The sequence below is a fragment of the Aulonocara sp. 'chitande type north' Nkhata Bay genome, linkage group LG4 (genome assembly GCF_057382095.1).
Source record: "Aulonocara sp. 'chitande type north' Nkhata Bay isolate Kocher_YH1m ecotype deep benthic linkage group LG4, A_spYH_male_GT1.1, whole genome shotgun sequence".
Lineage (NCBI taxonomy): Eukaryota > Metazoa > Chordata > Actinopteri > Cichliformes > Cichlidae > Aulonocara > Aulonocara sp. 'chitande type north' Nkhata Bay.
The window spans coordinates 18,015,542-18,038,641 of record NC_141347.1 but is presented as its reverse complement, the minus strand read 5'-3'; the positions used below and the strand labels follow the sequence as shown (position 1 = coordinate 18,038,641).

General features: G+C 42.6%; 1 protein-coding gene across 2 annotated transcripts; it reads right to left on the bottom strand.

Annotated features, from left to right (window-relative positions):
* Positions 1-459: 459 nt before the first annotated feature.
* On the bottom strand, positions 460-22,686 carry LOC147332330 (ras-related protein Rab-37). 2 transcript variants are annotated; one of them, XM_086288802.1, is made up of 9 exons: positions 22,523-22,686; positions 17,848-17,958; positions 7,610-7,651; positions 5,906-5,972; positions 5,714-5,766; positions 5,237-5,302; positions 4,440-4,496; positions 4,282-4,358; positions 460-1,546 (listed from the first exon to the last, which is right to left on the bottom strand). In XM_086288802.1, the coding sequence occupies exons 1-9, from the start codon at positions 22,661-22,663 to the stop codon at positions 1,444-1,446; spliced, it is 717 nt and encodes a 238-aa protein (XP_086144928.1). In that variant the 5' UTR covers positions 22,664-22,686; the 3' UTR covers positions 460-1,443. The 2 variants fall into 2 exon arrangements, with proteins under 2 accessions (XP_086144928.1, XP_086144929.1); XM_086288803.1 differs by lacking the exons at positions 17,848-17,958; positions 22,523-22,686 and adding exons at positions 10,067-10,177; positions 11,135-11,791.
* Positions 22,687-23,100: the final 414 nt, after the last annotated feature.

Here is a 23,100-nt window from a genome sequence, read left to right as displayed (position 1 = left end):
TTATTTCCACAAGAAAGGACCGAAAGCCTCAGTGGGTCTGCTAAGTGAGTCATACTGTAGATGGATGTGAGCCGCCTTCAGGTGTACAGTGAATCACGACTGTGTTCTTAAGTATTTCATGTCTTCTCGCATCACCCCAGTGCACTAGTCCATCTAACCTGTGCAACCACACAGATCCTGAGCATCCTTTCGCAAAAAGCTTGCCTACATACAGTAACATCATAAAACACACTCACAAATCCACAGTTATTAACATTTGTACAGTTATCTACCTGATTGATAAAACACTTTATTTTCTCTAGCTGTGCATGTTGGAGAATAAACAGGGCAGCTGCTGCCACACAGTGGCTCATTAACTGCAGCACATCTTGCCGTTTGTCAGCGACTCCCACTCAAGCACACACACACACACACACACAGAAACGCAGACGAGCCAGACTTCAATAAAGCAGCAGCACGTACATTACAAAATATATATATATTTTTATAGATCGTATGACAACAAAGCACTTTTTCATGGCACTTTGTGATCACCGTGACAACCTCTCAAGAGAGGACAAATGTGACACAGAGCAAGTCTGACGAGCAAACGTTCATAATGAGCAAAGAACAGCGTACAAAGAAAAGTGATGCACAAATACAGCTTCGCTACAGGCTACACACACCGACATCCACCACCGAAGGGGACACGACAATAGTTGTGTGAGGGGGAGTGCTGTTGCTGTGTGTGAGTGGTGCATGTGGAGGGAACAGTGGAAATAATCCCACTGTCTATAGTTACACATACAGTACTCGGGATGGCGTGTCACTGGCCCTGAATTGAATGTACAGACAGACACAGAGTGGGTAAACGCCCTCCAAACGTTGGCTTTATTCTATCTAACAGCAGTACAGATGTGAACAGATGGGATCATTTTAGCTACAATCTCATCGTGAGACTCAGACTCACTTAAAGATTTAAAAGACTGTAAGGCCAAAAAAGGATTCTGTTCACAGCCTGATATAACTGGGATTAAACAAGCTCAGAGTTGTGCAGCAATGAAATGCTATATCCACGCTGGCAATCGCCGGCACCAGCGGTTGTTTAACCTGTTCATTCGTCCCATCCCTGCAGATGGATATAGCATTTCAGTCCGCAACTTCTGACTGGTAGCTTTGATACAACTGTCACCACAAAAAAACCCACAAATATCTCTACACGTGACATAAAAGGTAGAAATTCACATTTCAAATAGGGGATGGCAACCAATCCAGATTCACTTTCATTCAGCCGAAAGCTCGGTGGAGCGAAGACGAGGACGTCTGCTTCTCAGGTTTTGGTGCAGGGATTGGCTTTCATAAGAGAGACCAGCCTTTTTTTTTTCTTTTCTTTTTTTTAAACTTTCCCTCCCTCCACATTTCTTTATCTGTATGTGTCTCTCGCTGCCAGATTATCAGCATCAGCTACGGGCCACAACAGCCAGTCTTGTGCTTCTGAGACTCGATGTAGTCGTGTATCTGGAACTTGGGCTCATTTGGCTGCTGCGTCGCTCTGTGCTTCAGCTCCCTGATAGAGAAAGAGAGAGATGCAGGAAGTTAGATGCAGAGGTGGCGGATGTGTGGGATGGAGCACAGACAGGCTGAGCAAATAAAGAATATGAGAAACGAAGAGAAACGTATCAGGATCTCCGTGTTCTGAGATTTTATCAGAATGCCTCAGGCGTGCTATCATTTAATCTGACATCCACTTAAGACTGCCATCACATCAGCATTACAAATCACCGGCATTAGTTTCATTTGCAGGTCTGGAAGCACACGTTATAAGCCGTCATTGCAGACTTCATGTGAACCTTTTGTAGATTTGCTTCCAGTCAGTAACTCATTAAAATACAGCAATCACACACTTATTATTTAGAGTCCAGAGGAAGCCTGACATGCAAAAAGTCTCATACTAATAATAATTATAGACAACAGGAGCAAACAACAAACTAAACAAAAACCAGTGGTTTGCAGTAGTTGAAGAGGAAGGCTTGATTGCATCAATTTAAAGTCTGAGACAGAGAAGAAAAAAACAACAACCACATAACCGAGAGGAGAACATCAGAGTAAACAACAGAGGTCAGGCGTATGCATGGAGCGGATAACAACCCTCATGTGAAATCTCACCGTTCATTATTCCACAAGCATGACCCGAGCTGAAGAGAATTCATTAGTTTGTTACCTTTGTGGACCGAGCACAAAAACATGCAGAATTTAGTGCAATTTATATTCAGTTCGTACTGCAAAGGGTTCTGTCTTTAAAAGGAGAATAGCTTTTGAAGTCTAACATACGAGATGTCATCAGCGATGATTTACCCTGCGACTTCATTTTTTATTCAGAAAAGAGAAGTAAGCCAAATGTTGATTGTGTTTGCAAGGCCAGCATTGGTCGTCCAGCTTTCATGGCCACTAATGATCCTCAACATCAAATCTGGGCCTGTTTTCTTTGTTTTCTTCTCTTTTCTTAGTTTTTGCAAGTTTGAGGTCGGTGGTGAAATTGACAAATAGGCTACTTCCAGGCAAGTGGTGGAAGTGGTGCAGAGGCACACAAGAAGGGGTATAGTTGCAAAATTTAAAGGTATGGTGTGTAAAATCTCACCACTAGATTTCAGTAAGTTCCAGATTGCAGTCAATTGAAGTCTGTTTTCTTACCCCTTCCAATTAAGTGCATATTCCTAGCTACGGTGGCCCCTGTGGGACAAACACCTCTGGCTGGTGTTTATCTGTAGTGAGTGTGTTTACCTCAGGTGTCAATATGCTGGGTGTCCACGTGCATTTACTCTGGTAGCTGTAAAACTTTGTGAAAGGGGTCTGATGCAAGCGAGTGAGTCACTAAAGCTCACTGCTGTCTGATGACAGCAAAACTGAGGTGAGTTTTTGAGGATATCCTGAACTTTTCTGTCTGTAGGCGTTTCTGTTAGCTGCTGTTAGCGAAACAGTCTTCGAAGTGGATCTAACAGTGTCGGCTTTGGACACCCTGACAGACGTTACACATTAATCAGTGTATATTTATGAATACAACATTCTCTTTGTTCCATTAAATAAGCTAAAAAATGACTCATTTTTTTATTTAGGTAATCAAAAGTGTTATCTACAGACTCCCCACATGGCAAAATGAATGAAACAGCTATGAGACCCAGAAATAAAATGTATGACTGATAAACTATAGCTACAAAAGTAAAAACTTTACAATAACTAGATCTACCTTTTTTGCTGATATGTATATTCTGTGCAGTGTCTTTTTAGTTTACTTTTTAGACTGAGTACAAGGTCGTTTTTTAAATAAACCTTTAGTCCATTCTGAGATCAGAATACAACACTAAATACACTAGAAGGCTAAAAGTGTATTGATGCTCAGATATCCTACCCATATGTGGCCATTAAAGATGTTATTCTAAAACTATGGACATTAATAAGCTATTACATGAGCATAGACTCTTCTGGGAATCGATCCCATTAGAGTTTATAAACTGGCTGAAAGGATTCAAATTCAGCCACAAATACCACTGTAGTCTATGATCCAGTTTATCCCAAAGCTACTGGATGAGGTTATGGTTAAACTCACCCCACAACGGCAGCATATTGTTTAAAAAATTAAATGTTGTGGGATTTCTTTTTCCCATATTGCAAACACCCTGTTCCAAAAAAGACAAAGAGCAGCAGACCAAAAGTATTCAAAACATGCATCTCATGCTCATAACTGCAACAGAACTCTGACTTGGTATGTCCAAAACTCCCCATCACCCATTTAATTTATTTGTTGGCTTTGCATTATTTTCTTCTTGGGTTAGGGTTAGTGATCAGTGATTATTTTAGTCAGATTATATTTTTCTTTTAACTGGAAATTAGGTGGAGTTTAGGCTTTTTTACGCATAGTGGGGGAAAATAAAACACAATTATAATATTAACATTAGCATTCGATCATACATCTCTTAAACCTGCATTATTTGCTCCTTTTAAGACTTGAGGATAGCCCGAAAAATTTAAAAAAGAATAACATAATTACCCTACTATGCTACCATGGCAACAAAACTGCCTGTTATCACATTAGGCAGACATATTGGTGCTTTACCTGGTAAGATGATGCTATGTGCATGCTGACAGCCAACTAAATCTTCAAAGCCACATTCTATAAAACCAAAAATTATCAGCTGACCTACACCGAAGTGGGTTCTTCGCTTCGGTCAACTAATTTCCATTACATAATGTAATCTCATCCATTGTGTACACATAGGTATTGATTACAGGAGGTTTAAAACTTACTTTCCTATAGCTTGAAAAGCCAGGTCCACATTGACTCCGGTCTTGGCACTGGTCTCCATGAATGGTACTCCATATTCCTGAGATGGAAAAAACATTAGAAGAGTAAAGACTCTCCTCTGCTGTGGAGAACATAACCACTTGAAAATGTCACGCATTACCTTGGCCAGCTTCTCCCCGTCCTCCGTCTTCACGACCCTCTCTGCAGCCATGTCTGACTGTAAGACAGCAAACGGAAAAACAAGTCATCACAGTGTAGGTGACGGGTCACAGATTCACCATGCCATCCGCTACATCTCGTCAGCCGGCACGTCCTGTCTCTTATCTGGCAGCCGGGCCGCCAGCTGGTGAGCCAGATCTCCTTCAGACTGGTGAAATGTCAGAATCTCCACCTCCAGCAGAAGACCGATGCCACCAGTCCCGCTGCTTTCACAGCAAACAATCTGAGCTGCTGCTACGTGACATCTAAGACCCTTGAGACGAGTGAGTTTTCTCTGAGCCACCAGAGGGAGCTTTTAGATATATTAGCAATGACTGCTGTTGCAGTGAGACAGGAAAATGTCTCTTTTCATCACCAGAAGCGCTTTGCAGGAAATATTCAATGCATCGGCCGCTTGAAGCAAAGCAACAGCAGTTTAGTGAGGCACTGTTTTTGGATGAATGTATCCTTAATAGTCATGATGATGGAATAACACCGGATGATGGATGAAAGCGACAAATTTGAAAACAGGCCGTCTCTGTGTGCACAGGTGTGCACATTAAAAGCACACAAATCAGAGGAGACACACAGCAACACGATCAGGACATCAATTTGTGCGCTTGTAAACGTTATGTTAAGAGATTAAGAGTTTGCATTCGTGCATGTGTGACAAAATGTGACAACGGCGTGTTAAAATTGTGCAAAGGACTTGTTATGCTCCTAATCTTTTATGTAACACTAAACGGAAGCTATGCTCACCTTGTTGCCGAGCAACATGATGACCACATCCTTCTGGGCATGCTCGTGTATTTCAGTCAGCCAAGCCTTCAAAAGTAGAAAAGATAGACAGTCAGAGGAGGAGGAGGATATTGGTCAATTAAAAAAAAAAAAGAAGCAAACACCACCAGATGAAGCAAGCGCTCTGCTGTTCCTCCTGAGCAGTGCGTTATTACCACCCTCCAATCAATCATGGCGTCACTGAGTCACTCTTGTCCTTGAATGTTTTTATTGCTTTTCATTATTGAAACTGTGTAACCAAGCAAATGATAACATCTTGTCATTCTAAAGAGAGAAGACGCTACGGGCCCCCGCAGTACTTTGCATGTAAATAGAGTTTAACATTCAGCTTGAGGGGGCTTGGGAGCAGGAAGTGAAAATAAACACAGAGCAGAGAGGAGCAATGAGAGGCAGAGGCAGCGAAAGCACTAGGGGGAAAGTAATCTGAGAAAGTCTTACCCTGATGTTGTCAAATGATGGCTTGCTGGTGATATCATAAAGCAGGAGTAACGCTGTGAGAAAGGAAACATTTAAAAAAGGGCTACTCTTTCATAGGTGAACACACACACTGCTTTGCTTCATTACCTACTCTAGACCTTCCCCCACACGGAGAGCATGAGGAAGTAAAATACATAAAAATGCAAAGGTTACCTTGGGCATCTCTGTAGTAGGCGTGCGTTACACTGCGGAATCTCTCTTGGCCGGCTGTATCCCAGATCTGGGTAACAAAGCACACAGATACATGGTATGCAAACACTGGTGTGCATCCTGATCCACCCTCACGAAATACAAGACAGCTTGTTGTCAGCAGCACGCACTGCGAGCGATAATACCTCTCCACAAAGCTCTAACGCAGTAAAGCGTGAAGATTTGATTCAAATCCAGAATCTGAGTAGTTGAAGTTAGAAGTTAAAGCTTGCTGATAAAGCTAAACTTTGTATTTTTGTAGCTTTTTGCTCACTGGTCACTTCATTAGGTACACCTTGCTATTACCGGATTGGACCCTCAGATCTGCCTCAATTCATGAAGGTGCTGCAAATATTCCTCAGAAGTTTGGATTCATGTTGACATGATAGCATCACACAGTTGCTGCAGATTTGTCGGCTGCATGTCATTGATGTGAGTCTCCCCTTCCACCACATCCCAAAGGTGCTCGGTTGGATTGAGATCTGGTGATTGTGGAGGCCGCTGCACTACAGTCCAGCCCATCTGGCACCAACAAACATACCACGTTCAAAGTCACTTTTAAGCATCTATCTTCCACATTCTGATGCTCGATTTGAGCATGTCGCCCTAACCAACTCTACATGCCTAAATGTTGCTGCCATGTGATTGGATGATTACATATTTGCGTTACAAGAGCAGCTGAACAGGTGTACCTAATGAAGCGGCCCGGGAATATAATTATAATAAATGACCAGCTTGGCCATTTAGCTCATTGTTTTGCAAAATTACTGGCTCTAGTAGAGAAACTGCTAAATTAGTTGGCCTAGTGTAGCAGCTGTTTTCTTGAATACATCCTTAAATAAATCCTGCATTTTTACTATATTTGACGATATTCTAGGCATTTCTCAGCATTTAGTTCAATATCAAATGAAATTAATTTAGTTGTTTGTATATAGACATGTGGTGTTTCTGTTAATTCAGCATGTTGGCAGGTTGTAGGGCTGCTTCTGAACTTCCTGAGCTACTATGTAGGTTAAAATATAATATTAAGCTATATGCTTTTTTTAAAAACCCCAGTGTTTCCAAAACACAAATCAAAGAGCGAAGCACGTCACAAATGATTTGTAATGTCAAATAAATGGTATGAGGAAATGTTGAATACATCCTATCCACCTGCTGCAAATCATCCAGCCCCTTTGAAGTCTCTGAACCTTTCTGAGACTTTAGATTTTCTGCTGTAACTCATTATGTCTATTTTGGGATTAATCACAGGATTTTTTTCCCTAATGTATAATGCTTGCAAAAGAAGAGAGGCTAAGATAGCAGAGGCGTCTAAATCTGTTGCCTCCCACTCAGTGTTGAATGAACAGGTCATAATGATAGACTGCCATGTTTTGGGGGACTGTGTGCCAACAGCATGCTGCCGGAATAAAACCCCAAATCCCTTTTTACTAACACAATATCTTTAACTGGATATCTTTAACAGTGGTTAAAATCACAGATTTCATTTAAATGGAGAAATCACTTTTTCTTTTCCAGGTAATTTTGGATTCTCTATCATCTCCCACCCTGGATGAACTGAGGTGAACCTAAAGCTGAGGCCATTAAAGCTGCTTGAGGGATGAAAGAGGAGCTGTCATGCGATGAGGTGAAATGCAGGCAGACATCGACAAGGTGCAACGCTCTCACCTGTAGCTTGACTTTCAGGTTGTCGACATCCACCACTTTATTCTAAGAAAACAAGGAGAGTCTGCGTGAGACAAGTCACCATATGTTTAGAGACTGGAGTGCTGCGGAAATGGCACAGAAATGAATGACGAACATCACAGCGGACCAAAAAAGCTCATGGACTCAGCGTGTGACAAAAAGAAACAAGGCGACTAAAAGTGGATTTGAATGCTGGCAGGGAAAGTAATTTGCAACACCCACACAACAGCGAGGTCTTTGGGATAAGAGACTTAATTACACAACAGTGAGAAAGAGGACTGGCAGCAGAACAACGGACTCCCCCGTTAATTTCCTGCCGCCCTGTAGGGGTGCCCTCTGATTTCCTGTTTTTAAAAAAAGAAAAGAAAAGATCTGTCTAAAATAGTTTAGGCGACCCGGCTAAAAAAAATAGTGCTGTGATTAAGATGCTGCAAATTTTGGTACTGATCCGATAACGAGTAAATACAGGGCCATTATTGCAGATACCAGTTCCAGTATCGATACTTTTAACCCATAAAGACAGGAGGTGAGAGCAGCGTGTCATGATTTATGACATCAGTCTGGGAACACATTTTAATGAACGCTAATGAGTTTTGTTTTCCACAATAATAGATTGATACAACAAAACACACATTTTACACTTTCATCTATGTGAAATCTGTGAATATAGTGCATGCTTGAAGTTGGAGGTTTATATATATATATATATATATATATATATATATATATATATATATATATATATATATATATATTAATTATTTAAATAAAATTCAGAGGTTTTAATACTGAACTGAGGCTAGAAACAAAATATGGATATATCGATCCTGTTGCACTAGTATCGATCCAATACCAGTACCAACATTCGTATCGATACTATCGATGTTTGGATGATCTGGCCACCTTCGCTAAAACAAACAACAACAAAAAAAGACTACAGATTTTTGAAATCTGTAGAAAATCTGTTGAAAACAGATTTTTGGGAAGGGTGCAAAAGAGGAGCAAACAACAAGAGTTCTGCAGTGCGTTGCATCATGGGGGTAAAGGGAGAGTTTGAGGGGGGTTTTCATGCCACCGTGACCTGCAGGACGAAACCAGGTCATATGCATATTTCAAGCATGTACTGCAAAAACCACCACGACACGAAGGAAGTATGACTCGCGAGTGCACTTCCTTAATCAGTCTGAAACTTCATATCAGTGACAGGTCATCTCAAACGCTCCCTGCCTTTCCTGCAAAAGCACGGAAGTACGCACAGAAACACGAATAACGAAACCTCTATGACGTGTGCAAGGCTGTCACTGGCAGCAACGAGCTGCCACCTGCTGAATCGTCTGCTTTTGGCGGAATGGACATGGTTCAACCCCTGCATTAGTTGCCATGGGTTTCCATTTTCTCCCCCCCACAAAATTATGACGTGAGAGGAGCCCGCATGCTGAGTAACTGCTACAAGGAAGCATGCCGAAAATAGACCGGCCATGTTACAAGCTACAACAACACACTGCCTGTCTGCCTGTGCATGCGTATGAGACAACCTTTTCACCTTTCTCCCAAATGTGACAGCAAAAGGTGACTCTCTGCCAGGCCCTCAGTCTGACACTACAAACGAATGCAAGTGTTGATCGGTGTTGATGCATTTTATGAATTGGCTGCAGCACTTGTTGCTGAGCGAGGGGAGGCAGAGTGAGAGATGCTGATGCGTCGTGTACCTGTCAGACATCCATTACGCTCCTTCGTGTCTGCACCTCCATCCAGAGAAGACAATACATCACTTTGGCTAATGCAGCACAATTTCCTCCTCGAACCACCCCCACCCACCTACCCATCCAACCCCCTACTTGACTTGCCATTAGTGAGAGTGCTTTGCTCTGATTGGAGGATAACTCGGATGCTGAGGGTGAGCCTGTCCACTCGGTCCGAGCAGCACATTTGCCCGTTTGCATCAAATCCAGCACTGTGTGGGTTGTGTGTGTGTGCGCGCACACGAGGTGTGTGTGAATAAGAGCTCGTCTGTCAGCATGGTGACTCCTCCAGGACTGAGCTGAGCTGCAGCCAATCTTTCCAGGAGACAGGGACGTGGGCAGGCATCTGCCAAGACATTTATGAAGCAGTCCGCAGCCTAACAGCACAAGTGGTCTGTGAACTCCACTGATATTTTTTTGTACATTTGGTGCTATCAACGCAGAATGACGAAGTGTTCCTCGCAGAAACTGCAGGGTGATAATTGGGTCGATGTCGCTCGTTAACAGACAGATTACTGTTGTTTTTGTTGCTTTGCGGATAGTATTAGGTTGTTTTTGCACACGTAAGTTATTGCTTCATATGATTAACAAGAATACTGACACACACACACACACACCCACACACACACGGAAAGGCTCATAGAGAAATTGAGCATCATTATGGTTTATTGGGTGACTTCTACAGAATCTCTCTCACCCTAAAGTCTATTCCAACGGTGGCTATAAAGTTGCCTCCCAGAAATGCCCCATCTTTGAAGCGCACCAAGAGGCATGTCTTCCCCACGGCCGAATCTCCCAGCAACATCACCTAGAGCAAACCCACCACCAAAGAAGAAGAAGAGGGGACAACAGGTTACAGCTGATCAAAACAAACAAACAAAACAAAAACCCATTGACACAAAAATAAACCGACAGATGTGCGTTGCATTAAACACACTGCATGAACATTTCACAGCTGGAATCATACAGTTTGACACCCACGACCACGCCGTGCAGTATATCATGTATCAAGCCACAGTACACTACAGTGTTGACTTAGCCGCCACCAGGATGTGACACTTTGCAAGTACTGGGGGGGTTAAGATGTGATCAGCCAACTCTGTAATTTTACTCTCGTCATTTTTTTTTTTCATTTTCTTTCCAGCAGGCACCCCTTTCCAATCAATATAATTACAACAACGGGGGTGCGTAATTGTACAATCAATCCAGCAGCATGAAGGTGAAAATATTACGCATTGCTTACACCGAGTCATGGCTGCTTCAATAAAAGAAAAAGCACGGCATGCAAATGCGCACGGGCTAACAGAGTTGCACTTGAATGCAAGTTTTGCTGCCGTCTCTGTGAGTTGATGGAACAGTGTGAAAAACCTGGGCGGCTCTCATTCAGCAGAAGCTGTGAGGAGCAACAAGTACACCCTCTGCAAACATCTGGGCGGACGAGGATTTAGAGCCTCCTCAAAGAAAGGCTTATTCAGCACCAAACCGGGTGGATGACTTGTCTGCTATGCTGTCATTATGCAAACTGTAAAAAAAATAATGGCCTGCTAAAAGGCAGAGCCTTCAGATTGCATTTCTTTTCTCTCTCTCGCTTGTGATCACCAGTGAGCGCTGCACATGTGAAAAGTCAATAGTCGTGTCGCTGCTGCTGAAGGTACACCCAGCTGTCACAGTGCAATAAATGTACACACCTGTTCCAACTGTAGCACCACAAAAAAAGCAAAACAAGCCCCCCCGAACACAGACACAACAAGACGGAAATACACACCTTGAAGGCAATATCGTAATACTCGTTAATAGACGCGCATCTCTCCAAGACATATTTTGATGTGCCGTTTTTTGCCTGCTTCTCCGTCAACGATGCCTTTCTCGTGGACATCGCAGTGCCAAGGGAAAGAGCGCAGGCTAAAGAGCCTTCCCCCCTTCCAAAATTAAAAATTAAAAACCCCAAACAGTTCCGATCTCCGAAGGTGTCCAAGAAAACAAAACAAAAACAAAAAACAGGAAGAAAGACGCGCAAAGAGCCTCCAGCGAGATCTCCGCCAACTCAGTCCCAGTGTCCGCCAACCTCCACCTCTGCTCGCATACTGCGTGTGGCCACGAAAGGATCACCTTCCCAAGTGAAGAAAGGAGGAGAAAAAAATCACACCTCAACTCGCGCACTGTGAGAAGACGCGGAAGAAGACGGTCAAAACTTAAACATCAGCTGCAGCGGCGCCATCCAGCAGTCAAGGAGAAGGCAGTGATGACAAGCAGGCGGAAACATTAGTGTGATTGTTCAGAGCAGAGCGGTGCATCGTGGCGTGGGCAGATCATTAACTGAGCAGCTATGCGAGGACGTCGACGGCGGCTCCGCGGACGATGGTGTGTCTTTCACGCTGACATTGGAGCCGCGGGGGTCAGACGCGCTGACGGCTGACTCATCTGCCACAGGTGGTGGTGCTCGATCGAGAGGATCACCCCCCCCCCCCCCGCCACACCCCACTCCATCCACACGCACACGCACAGGTGAGAGGTGGACGGACTACTAGTTTAAAGATCCACAAATCATACTTGGCTGTTCATTTACACCACCATCAACATCCCTGCGCACACACCAAAACCTAATATGTGCCCAATTTTTACAAACATCTTTTTTTGTTATCCTGGGACATTCTATCGAGTCTTGTTAAACTGGTTTGAGTCTTTTGTTATTCTTGCGCCTTCTTGATCGACCAGTTGTCCTCCCAGTTTCCAGCTACAGCAGCAGACAGTGTTTGTCTCCACCTGCCGTTCGGAGAGGAGACTCTCCGCGCTCAGACGGGACTAAAGGCGGCACGGTCACAGATCATTTATGTTACGTAACTGACATGCGATCTGCCGCTCACACATATGAGCTCATGAGTCCCCGTCAGCGGCAGCAGCGTCTCCCCCTCTTGCATTAACATAATGAGAAAACATGGAGCTGGGCATGTCGTGGTTTTGTGGTTGGCATCCTAGCCGTCTGTGTCCGCATTTGTTTCCTGTTTTACTTCCGAGTTTCTTTTTAAAATGGAGATTTAATTCATTTTGGGGGGGGGAAGCGACCCCAATCTTCGTGGCTGCGTGTGATCCTTTGTTAAATCATGAGTTAACTGTGGTTAACCACATTGTTTTTTCTTGGAGAGCTGAAAGCCACACCCAGGCCTGATTACTGCCAGACATGTTGGATAAAGAAATCAATGAAACAGAAGCTGTCTGACAAACTGAAGCAGGCTAAAAGATTTCAAAACGCAATATGTCTGTCTGGTTTGTCAGTCATCCAGGTCACAGGACTCTAAGGAGCTTGGAAAGAAAAGCAAAAAGTCCAGTCACTTTCCTTTCCAGGCTCCTTAGATGATGCAACAGATTTCTAAAAGGAACAGCTGAAAAACAAAGTCACTGACATGTATCAGTCTGTAAAGGGTTACAAAGATATTTCTAAGGCTTTGGGACTCCAGTGAACCACAAAGGGGGAAAACTTATATTGAATCTTCCCATAAATTTCTTGCCAACAAAAACGGACTGCAGGAGCGCATCAGCGATTCATTCAGGTCACAAAGAACCCAGAACAACATCTAAAGAACTGCAGGCCTCATTTGCCTCAGTTAAATTCAGAGTTCATGATTCAACAATACAAAAGCGACTGGGATCTATGGAGAAAACCACTGCTGACCAAAAAAACACAAAGTTAAACAACTTGTTGCAAATGTTGGAACAATGAATTCTGCTCTCTACTAGAAAATCCTGAAGGATATTTTCTGACCATGAGTTTGTCCCCTGAAGCTGAAAGGCCCTTGAGTTCTGGAGCAAGACAATGATGTCTTAAATGTCTTAAAATGTCTTAAAAACATCAAAATTAAGCTTTTGGATTGGCCTAGTCAAAGTCATGACCTTAAATAGGCTGTTCGTGCTTGAAAACCCTCCAGTGTGGCTGAATTAAAACAAATCTGGGCCAAAATTCCTTCTATTGTGTGAAAGATTCACTGTCAGTTATCACAAACACTTGATTGCAGTTCTTGCTACTAAGAGTGGCACAGCCAGTTATTAGGTTTAGAGGGCAATTACTTTTTCACACAAGGCCAGGTAAGTTTGGATAACTTTTTTTTCCCCTCCACCAATTAAATCACCATTAAAAAAAAAACTTGTTTGATGATCTGAAACATTTAAGTTTGGCAAATGTACAAAAAAAGCTAAGAAATCAGGTAGGTGGCAAATACTTTCACAGCTCTGTGCAAGTCTTCTTTTTTTTTTTTACCTCGTGCCACTTTTGTCGTGTTGCTTTATTTGCTCAGTTATAGTAATTTAAATCAAACCTGCACAGTTCTCATCAAAGAACTCGCGTCTCTCACTCTCAACAAATTACTCCACGTGGAAAAAACACTCACTAACTGACATGACGGAGCCGTGTCAGAGCAGCACGTTGGAGGTGCAGCTGAGGAAAATGAGTCAATTTAACATTTCAGATCGTATCAGATAAACTGTCAGTTACCAGTTCCTGCGTGCCCGTTTTTCCCCCCGGTTCACTGCTTTACGGCTTATGAAGAGAAGACATGTCTAAAATATCTGAACGCAGAGACTGAAAAAGCTTTAAATCTCAATTTGTTCCGGCCAGCTCAGCACAACTGCCTGAATTTCCACCTTGCTGATCATCTCAGCCAGGTCCTTTCAAAGTGTCGCCTGCAGACACCCAATGAAAGGCACTTTTTGCACACCCTGTCTCACCCCTGACTTTAATCCAGCACACTTACGCTTCCAGGAGATTTATTTATTTATCTATTTATTTTTGTAGTGCATCTTTCTGCAGGGCGTTTGAACCTTAGATCATACATTTCTGCAAACTTATGCAAATGTGCAATGCCAAAGCCAGTTTTCTACTTTCCCGCAGATTTTCCCCCTCCTTTGCGCTGCACTAATGGCAATGACACAAAGCCAAAGTTATTATCAGTGTGGCAACAAGGGGGAAAAAATCCACCAGACTAAGCCATGCATGCCTCCTGTTTGTCTCTTTTGGCCTTCACTTGTCACCCAGCCTGACCCTCAGCCACAAAAAAAAAAAAAAAAAAAAAAATGTCACAAAGCATCAAATCAGTCTTGTTGGAAGCATCTTTGCAACAAACATCCAGCAGCAAATAGCCTGCACGCCTCAGCATCCATCGCTTGTGCTCTCCTGATAGTAATTTCAATTGTAGCATTGGCATCATTGACTATAATCCTTAACCCCTGCAGTGTGGTAAGGATTATAATGAATGCAGTGATAAAATGCAACATTGGTGCACTGGAGAAGCGCCGCTGATTCACGCTGACATTGGAGCCGCGGGGTCAGACGCGCTGACGGCTGACTCATCTGCCACAGGTGGTGGTGCTCGATCGAGAGGATCACCCCACCCCATCCACACGCACACGCACAGGTGAGAGGTGGACGGACTACTAGTTTAAAGATCCACAAATCATACTTGGCTGTTCATTTACACCACCATCAACATCCCTGCGCACACACCAAAACCTAATATGTGCCCAATTTTTACAAACATCTTTTTTTGTTATCCTGGGACATTCTATCGAGTCTTGTTAAACTGGTTTGAGTCTTTTGTTATTCTTGCCCCTTCTTGATCGACCAGTTGTCCTCCCAGTTTCCAGCTACAGCAGCAGACAGTGTTTGTCTCCACCTGCCGTTCGGAGAGGAGACTCTCCGCGCTCAGACGGGACTAAAGGCGGCACGGTCACAGATCATTTATGTTACGTAACTGACATGCGATCTGCCGCTCACACATATGAGCTCATGAGTCCCCGTCAGCGGCAGCAGCGTCTCCCCCTCTTGCATTAACATAATGAGAAAACATGGAGCTGGGCATGTCGTGGTTTTGTGGTTGGCATCCTAGCCGTCTGTGTCCGCATTTGTTTCCTGTTTTACTTCCGAGTTTCCTTTTAAAATGGAGATTTAATTCATTTTGGGGGGGGAAAGCGACCCCAATCTTCGTGGCTGCGTGTGATCCTTTGTTAAATCATGAGTTAACTGTGGTTAACCACATTGTTTTTTCTTGGAGAGCTGAAAGCCACACCCAGGCCTGATTACTGCCAGACATGTTGGATAAAGAAATCAATGAAACAGAAGCTGTCTGACAAACTGAAGCAGGCTAAAAGATTTCAAAACGCAATATGTCTGTCTGGTTTGTCAGTCATCCAGGTCACAGGACTCTAAGGAGCTTGGAAAGAAAAGCAAAAAGTCCAGTCACTTTCCTTTCCAGGCTCCTTAGATGATGCAACAGATTTCTAAAAGGAACAGCTGAAAAACAAAGTCACTGACATGTATCAGTCTGTAAAGGGTTACAAAGATATTTCTAAGGCTTTGGGACTCCAGTGAACCACAAAGGGGGAAAACTTATATTGAATCTTCCCATAAATTTCTTGCCAACAAAAACGGACTGCAGGAGCGCATCAGCGATTCATTCAGGTCACAAAGAACCCAGAACAACATCTAAAGAACTGCAGGCCTCATTTGCCTCAGTTAAATTCAGAGTTCATGATTCAACAATACAAAAGCGACTGGGATCTATGGAGAAAACCACTGCTGACCAAAAAAACACAAAGTTAAACAACTTGTTGCAAATGTTGGAACAATGAATTCTGCTCTCTACTAGAAAATCCTGAAGGATATTTTCTGACCATGAGTTTGTCCCCTGAAGCTGAAAGGCCCTTGAGTTCTGGAGCAAGACAATGATGTCTTAAATGTCTTAAAATGTCTTAAAAACATCAAAATTAAGCTTTTGGATTGGCCTAGTCAAAGTCATGACCTTAAATAGGCTGTTCGTGCTTGAAAACCCTCCAGTGTGGCTGAATTAAAACAAATCTGGGCCAAAATTCCTTCTATTGTGTGAAAGATTCACTGTCAGTTATCACAAACACTTGATTGCAGTTCTTGCTACTAAGAGTGGCACAGCCAGTTATTAGGTTTAGAGGGCAATTACTTTTTCACACAAGGCCAGGTAAGTTTGGATAACTTTTTTTTCCCCTCCACCAATTAAATCACCATTAAAAAAAAAACTTGTTTGATGATCTGAAACATTTAAGTTTGGCAAATGTACAAAAAAGCTAAGAAATCAGGTAGGTGGCAAATACTTTCACAGCTCTGTGCAAGTCTTCTTTTTTTTTTTACCTCGTGCCACTTTTGTCGTGTTGCTTTATTTGCTCAGTTATAGTAATTTAAATCAAACCTGCACAGTTCTCATCAAAGAACTCGCGTCTCTCACTCTCAACAAATTACTCCACGTGGAAAAAACACTCACTAACTGACATGACGGAGCCGTGTCAGAGCAGCACGTTGGAGGTGCAGCTGAGGAAAATGAGTCAATTTAACATTTCAGATCGTATCAGATAAACTGTCAGTTACCAGTTCCTGCGTGCCCGTTTTCCCCCCCGGTTCACTGCTTTACGGCTTATGAAAAGAAGACATGTCTAAAATATCTGAACGCAGAGACTGAAAAAGCTTTAAATCTCAATTTGTTCCGGCCAGCTCAGCACAACTGCCTGAATTTCCACCTTGCTGATCATCTCAGCCAGGTCCTTTCAAAGTGTCGCCTGCAGACACCCAATGAAAGGCACTTTTTGCACACCCTGTCTCACCCCTGACTTTAATCCAGCACACTCACGCTTCCAGAAGATTTATTTATTTATCTATTTATTTTTGTAGTGCATCTTTCTGCAGGGCGTTTGAACCTTAGATCATACATTTCTGCAAACTTATGCAAATGTGCAATGCCAAAGCCAGTTTTCTACTTTCCCGCAGATTTTCCCCTTCCTTTGCGCTGCACTAATGGCAATGACACAAAGCCAAAGTTATCATCAGTGTGGCAACAAGGGGGAAAAAATCCACCAGACTAAGCCATGCATGCCTCCTGTTTGTCTCTTTTGGCCTTCACTTGTCACCCAGCCTGACCCTCAGCCACAAAAAAAAAAAAAAAAAAAATGTCACAAAGCATCAAATCAGTCTTGTTGGAAGCATCTTTGCAACAAACATCCAGCAGCAAATAGCCTGCACGCCTCAGCATCCATCGCTTGTGCTCTCCTGATAGTAATTTCAATTGTAGCATTGGCATCATTGACTATAATCCTTAACCCCTGCAGTGTGGTAAGGATTATAATGAATGCAGTGATAAAATGCAACATTGGTGCACTGGAGAAGCGCCGCTGATTCACGTCGCACTTCACTGACACATACCGAAGGAGTCAAACACTCCCCAGCACCCAAACAGAGAAGATTTGCTTCGCAGCAAATGTCACGACTTTAGTGCAAACAGCCCATCACGGTGACATCTCCCTCAACACTCGGGTGAAGTCAGCGGCTTAATGAGGTGGGAGGAGGAGGGAGAGAAAGCATACACATATATACACACACACAGACACACGGGCGAGCAAGGCAGAAGTATGAGTGAGCCAGAACAAAGAGTGGGTGGGGTGAGCGGTGGACATGAAAAGTGGACTCACCGTGAAGCCGATGCCCACGGTGGAGGTGAAGGACCCTGCGATGAACTTGCCCTGGTCAAACTGAACCAGCAGGGAGGTCTTGCCCACTCCGCTGTCCCCCACCAGGATGGTCTGCAGACAGATTTACAGAGAAACAGAGGCAACATCATGCAGGCTTCAGCGCTGCAGCTTCTACTTGTCGCCCGAGGCCCTGCGCTGTGTGGGCACAGGCGGTGTAGGACAATGCGTGTGTTCATAGGCTGCTCAGTGTGGAGCTCTGTGCTCCATGATGCTGTGTGACAGCCGGAGCTGGGAGTCAATAACAGCAAAAAGAGGGAAGCACAATGGGCACCGGTGAAGCGGGAATGTAATCGGGTTATGTGTGCGAGATCCGTGCTCACGTCTCAGACTGATGCCTCACATCTGCTCCTGTACCCTTATGGTGCCACTATCTCTCTGTTACTCCCATTTTTCTCTTAGACATCACAGATTCACTTCAGTTCTAACTGTTAACCTAAGTACAGCTCATCAAAGTAAAGAGCTTTGGATACAGAGGTGTTAACCAACAGGTAACACTTTATAATACAGCCCGTGACTAAAGGTGTAATTACCCTGTAATTACATGGTATTTTAGTGTATTTTATTTGAAACTACAATATAATTATATTTACCTACAAATACTTACAGGTAGCTACACTAGAATAAAGGGGTAAAAGGTCAGGTGTTTACATGAAATAAAGAAATGACTATGCTGTGAGTACATTTAAGTTGTGTATAACTCATTTTAAGTAGTGTGCAATGTGCCAAAATAATTTGATTAACTTTAAGTATTGCATACCTACGGAAATTTCACAGGAAACAAACTATTCTTTCAGTAAAGTGTTGAATAATATATTAATTTTGTGGAAAAATAAAGTGTATTTCCCCATCTTACATTGTAACTACACTGTACTTTTCAGGGTGCAGGTCATATTATGGAGTGGCTTAACTTTGGCTCTCTAATAGGTCACACACATTTATTTTCACTTTAAGCTGGTCAGGGAGAACAGTCTTCGTCACATTTGTAGTATACATAAAAGGACTGTTGAGTAATAAAACATCGATCACGTACATTAACCTAACGAATATTCAGGTGAGATGAATGCACTTCATAATACAGCCCGTGCCCTGAAAAGTACAGCATATTTAGGATGTAAGATGGGGAAATAATTTGGTTTTCTTGCAAAATTACCATGAAATTGCACTTAAATGTACTCACAGCATAGTAATATCTTTTTGTGTAAAAGCCAGACTTGTTATCCCCTTATTCTAGTTCATCTAACTTTAAGTATTTGTAGGTAAATATAATTACATCATAATTTCAAATAAAATACGTTGAAATTTCTTGTGTTCATGCGCCGCTTTATAAAGTGTCACCAACTAATTTTAGTTCAGGCAAGTTACAGTTTAGCAAAACAACTTCTTAGCATCAGGTTAGGATATCTTAAAAATAAGTGGAATCTATTAATTTTCTTCTGCTTTTCCAAATTAGAGTTTGGAGTCTATCCCAGCTAACCTGTCCATCACAGGGATTACACAAACAGACAACCATCCATTCAAACTGCATACAGAAAGGCCCCAGGCTGGATTTGAACCCAGGACTCAACATCAATTATCCCCCCCACTGCATCATGTTACATATGCATTACAGATTACAGTGGATCTATAGAAACAGCACAAAAATGTCACATGTGGAGGTTTTAAATCTAAATATATTCTAAGGTTCTGGGCAGCAGAGTCATCATAGTTTTGTATTTTTTCATATTTTTGAACTTTTATTTCATATTGACCTGCTAGTTTTAGTTCGGTTTAGTTTCAGTTATTTTTTGATTGTTTGTTTTAGTTCATTGGTTCAAAATCTTTAGTTTTAGTTTAGTTTTTATTACCTTCAGTGTGAGTTCTAGTCTTTTTAGGTGTTGTTGTATATTGTAAATCATACTAGAGGTAAGATTTATTAAAATCAGTGCAGGTATTACAATAAAAACACATATTTTAAAAGCAGTGGACTCACAAGCTGTAATATAAATATGTTTTTATTTATAAAATCTTGTTTCCCATTTAGTTTCAGTTTAGTTTTAGTTAACTATAACAACCTTGATGTGTAATACTACCATCATCTCACCAGGAAGATACAGCAGGTAAAATAAGAACTGAACACGTCAGCGGTTTTCTAAGTAAATCTATTTCTAAAGCTGCCGTTGAAATGAAATTCTCACAGTCTTAACAACCCATCCAATCCACGCATGCAAAGAAATCAAACCACAGATGTCCATAAATTATGTGTAATAGTTTGCTCTTTTAAATTTTACTATTTCTTTGCAACATAATGTTGATTTAAAAAAATATATGCTTCGGCAGCAGTTTCACCAGAAGCTCAGGTGGGAAGCACAACTCGTTAACACAGTAGTGATTCCCAAAGAGAGAGCCAGGGCCCCCTGATGGCCTTCCAAGGTACTGCAGGTGAGCCAACGTAATCTCTCTTGTAATTTGATTAGAGTGAAGATTTAATATTTGGGTGGAAGGATTTTCAGGGTGTTGGCTTTGAGAATAGCTAAATTACCACATTAGGGTCCTACAGGGGACACGTTTCTTTGGAACAAAAACATTTTGGTGGTAATACTGCAGTTTTACTTGATTTGTTATTTTACTGCCAGCTTAATTTAACTGAAAAGATCTCACACAAACATACTTTAAGATGTCATGCAGGTGTGAAATGTTCTTGTACACGTTTCAGACCGAGAATTTGACGCACGCACAAAAGCAAGACGCAGCGCCACAGAAACGGCCGCTGGCTCTGTTTGCTGAGGGTCATCCATCACCCCAGCTGCCATCTGACTTGCCACCGCAGCTCTGGCAACAACTGGCCTTGTCACCATGGTTATTGTCTCCCTGGCTTCTAGAGTACCCAGCCTTGAGGTCCTTGGCAGCAGATGCTTGCCTTCTTTATTGACATTACTCACCCCACCGCCTCTCCATACACAGAAGTCCTCCTCACCCTCCTCCTCCTCCAGCAGGCCAGACTCCACCGCCTGCTTCTTATCTGCAGTGTCAAGGAGCTCAGATAGAGTGCAGCGTGACAGCAGGCAGCCTCTGTACTCCTCACTTTAAACACCGATATTCATGTTCTGCACATTCAATTTGCTCCCCACATTAAAAATCTAACAAGGTGACATGCAAGCCGAACATCTGAGGCTACGTGGCTCCCTCGCTCTCCAGCGTGCTTCCTTTTGATGGAAACTCCGGAGCAGGATGCTTTTAGTCTGCAATAGCAGATATAACATAAAGTGTTTGCTTGCATCCCTTTCAAAGAGAGAGCAGGTATGAGCACCTGAAGTAGAAACAATGCAGACCAGGTTAGATGTAGTGTGCGGCCCCCTCGGAAACCATCAGATTACTATTTCATACCACCTACATGAAATTTTGATGTCAGCATGCTGGCAGCATTTTCAGGACTGACGCTGGAGACGAGAGCAGCCATGAAACAGAAGTCAAAGCACAGGAGACTGGTGGTGTGGATGTTATAAAGCGGGAGGTGGGGGGGGGGGGGTAACTACAGCTTTTTCAGAGACCTGTCTGAACCCTGACACTGAGGAGACCCAGGACAGCTTTAGAGGCCAGCAGAATCCCACATACGTTTCGGCATATTTGGTGCTTTTGCCGGAGCCAAATTTGACATTTTGTCAAACTAGTTGTGACAGCGTTGCTACACTGCAGAGGTCTTTCCATGATGAGATTAAAATTCGAGCTCAAACTGAACATCCAAAAGAGAGAGCACATCACCCCACGTTCCTTCTGCTAAAACGCTGAAAAGACTGCAGGTTTTTGCTTTTACAGTGCATATTTTATTTTCTACTTTCTCGCCAAAGCAGTTTCTTGTCACACGTTTTCATGTAGGACTTCAACATTTACTGGATATTTAAAGAGTTGAGAGCCAACTGGCTCAGTGCAGCCTGCAAACAAAATTGGAACCATCAGTATGTAGTATGTGCTGGGGCTGCTGGCAGGCTAGAACTCGGCAAAACAGCAAATGCATCCATGAATTCAATTAGTGAGGAAGCAGGAGCTTGTTCTTGGCTTACCATAATAAATACTTGTTTCACACATATCCAGTAATGGAATTACGGAGCATTCAGAGCGATTAAACCATTAGACTATCTGCAAGAAATGCCCACAATCGGAGACAATAAACAGGATTTCACTTGCTTTGTCTTTAGTTAAAACTGTGCAGCTCCTGTGATTGTGACAAAGTCCAGAAGTTATCCTGCTGACTAACGCGAAATTGGTGGTGAACATTAAGTGATGTGCTCTTTACAGTTCTTAGACAGCGCTTTTAGTTTTTTAATTTTATCCAACATCCATTCACACTCATAAATCATGACACACTGCACTCCCATAACCCCCTAGTACTACAGGGAGGTTATATTGGGTGGCATTAGATCACTGAGCTATTAGATTATTGTTGGGTACAGATGTTTCCAGAAAATGACACAGAAGGAGTCACTGTGGAAAGAATAGTTAATTATTTAAAAAAGCACATCCTTTTGAAAGTTAATTTAAAAGTAAATTAAGATTTTATATTTTTTTCTGTGGTAATCTGTAATTTCACTTTGTATATTGTTAGTTTCCCGCATCATTTTTAATATAGTTACATAAATACCTTGTGTGTTAGTTCTTCATTATAAGGGTAGGTGATGGCCGTGGGCGTCTGTCCATCCTCTGTGGATGACATGTACGCGCTGTCCGAGGAAACCATCTTCCCCCGCTCATTCATCCTGTGCGTATCCCAGCTGTCGTCCATCCACTTTCTATTAAATAGTAATTATCAGCTCCTAACCAAAAAGCAGGTGAAGTCCTAGAGGTGAACTAAACGTTTATGCTTCCTCTCCATCCTTTTTATCGCCCTGTCTTAATTCCTCCACCCCACCTTCTCTGCATGTCTCCTTCACCCCTGGATGGTTTATATCACCATGCTACGATGTATAATTATGTTGAAACTAAATATTTAAAAGAAGGAGTTTTGGTCAGAGATGATAACGGAAGTGTAGCTTATACAGTATTCATGATGCAAGTCATGTTGAGCTTTTTAACAAGGAAGGGAAAAGGAAGTGTTCAGCGCCCCGGAGAGAGAGCCTCATAAATATCTCCCATCGTGTTCTTGTAAGAGGGAAAACCCCTCGAAATGTAGCGGAAAGGTTCATTTAAGACTTTCAAATAAGAAGCATTTCCTCTCTATTT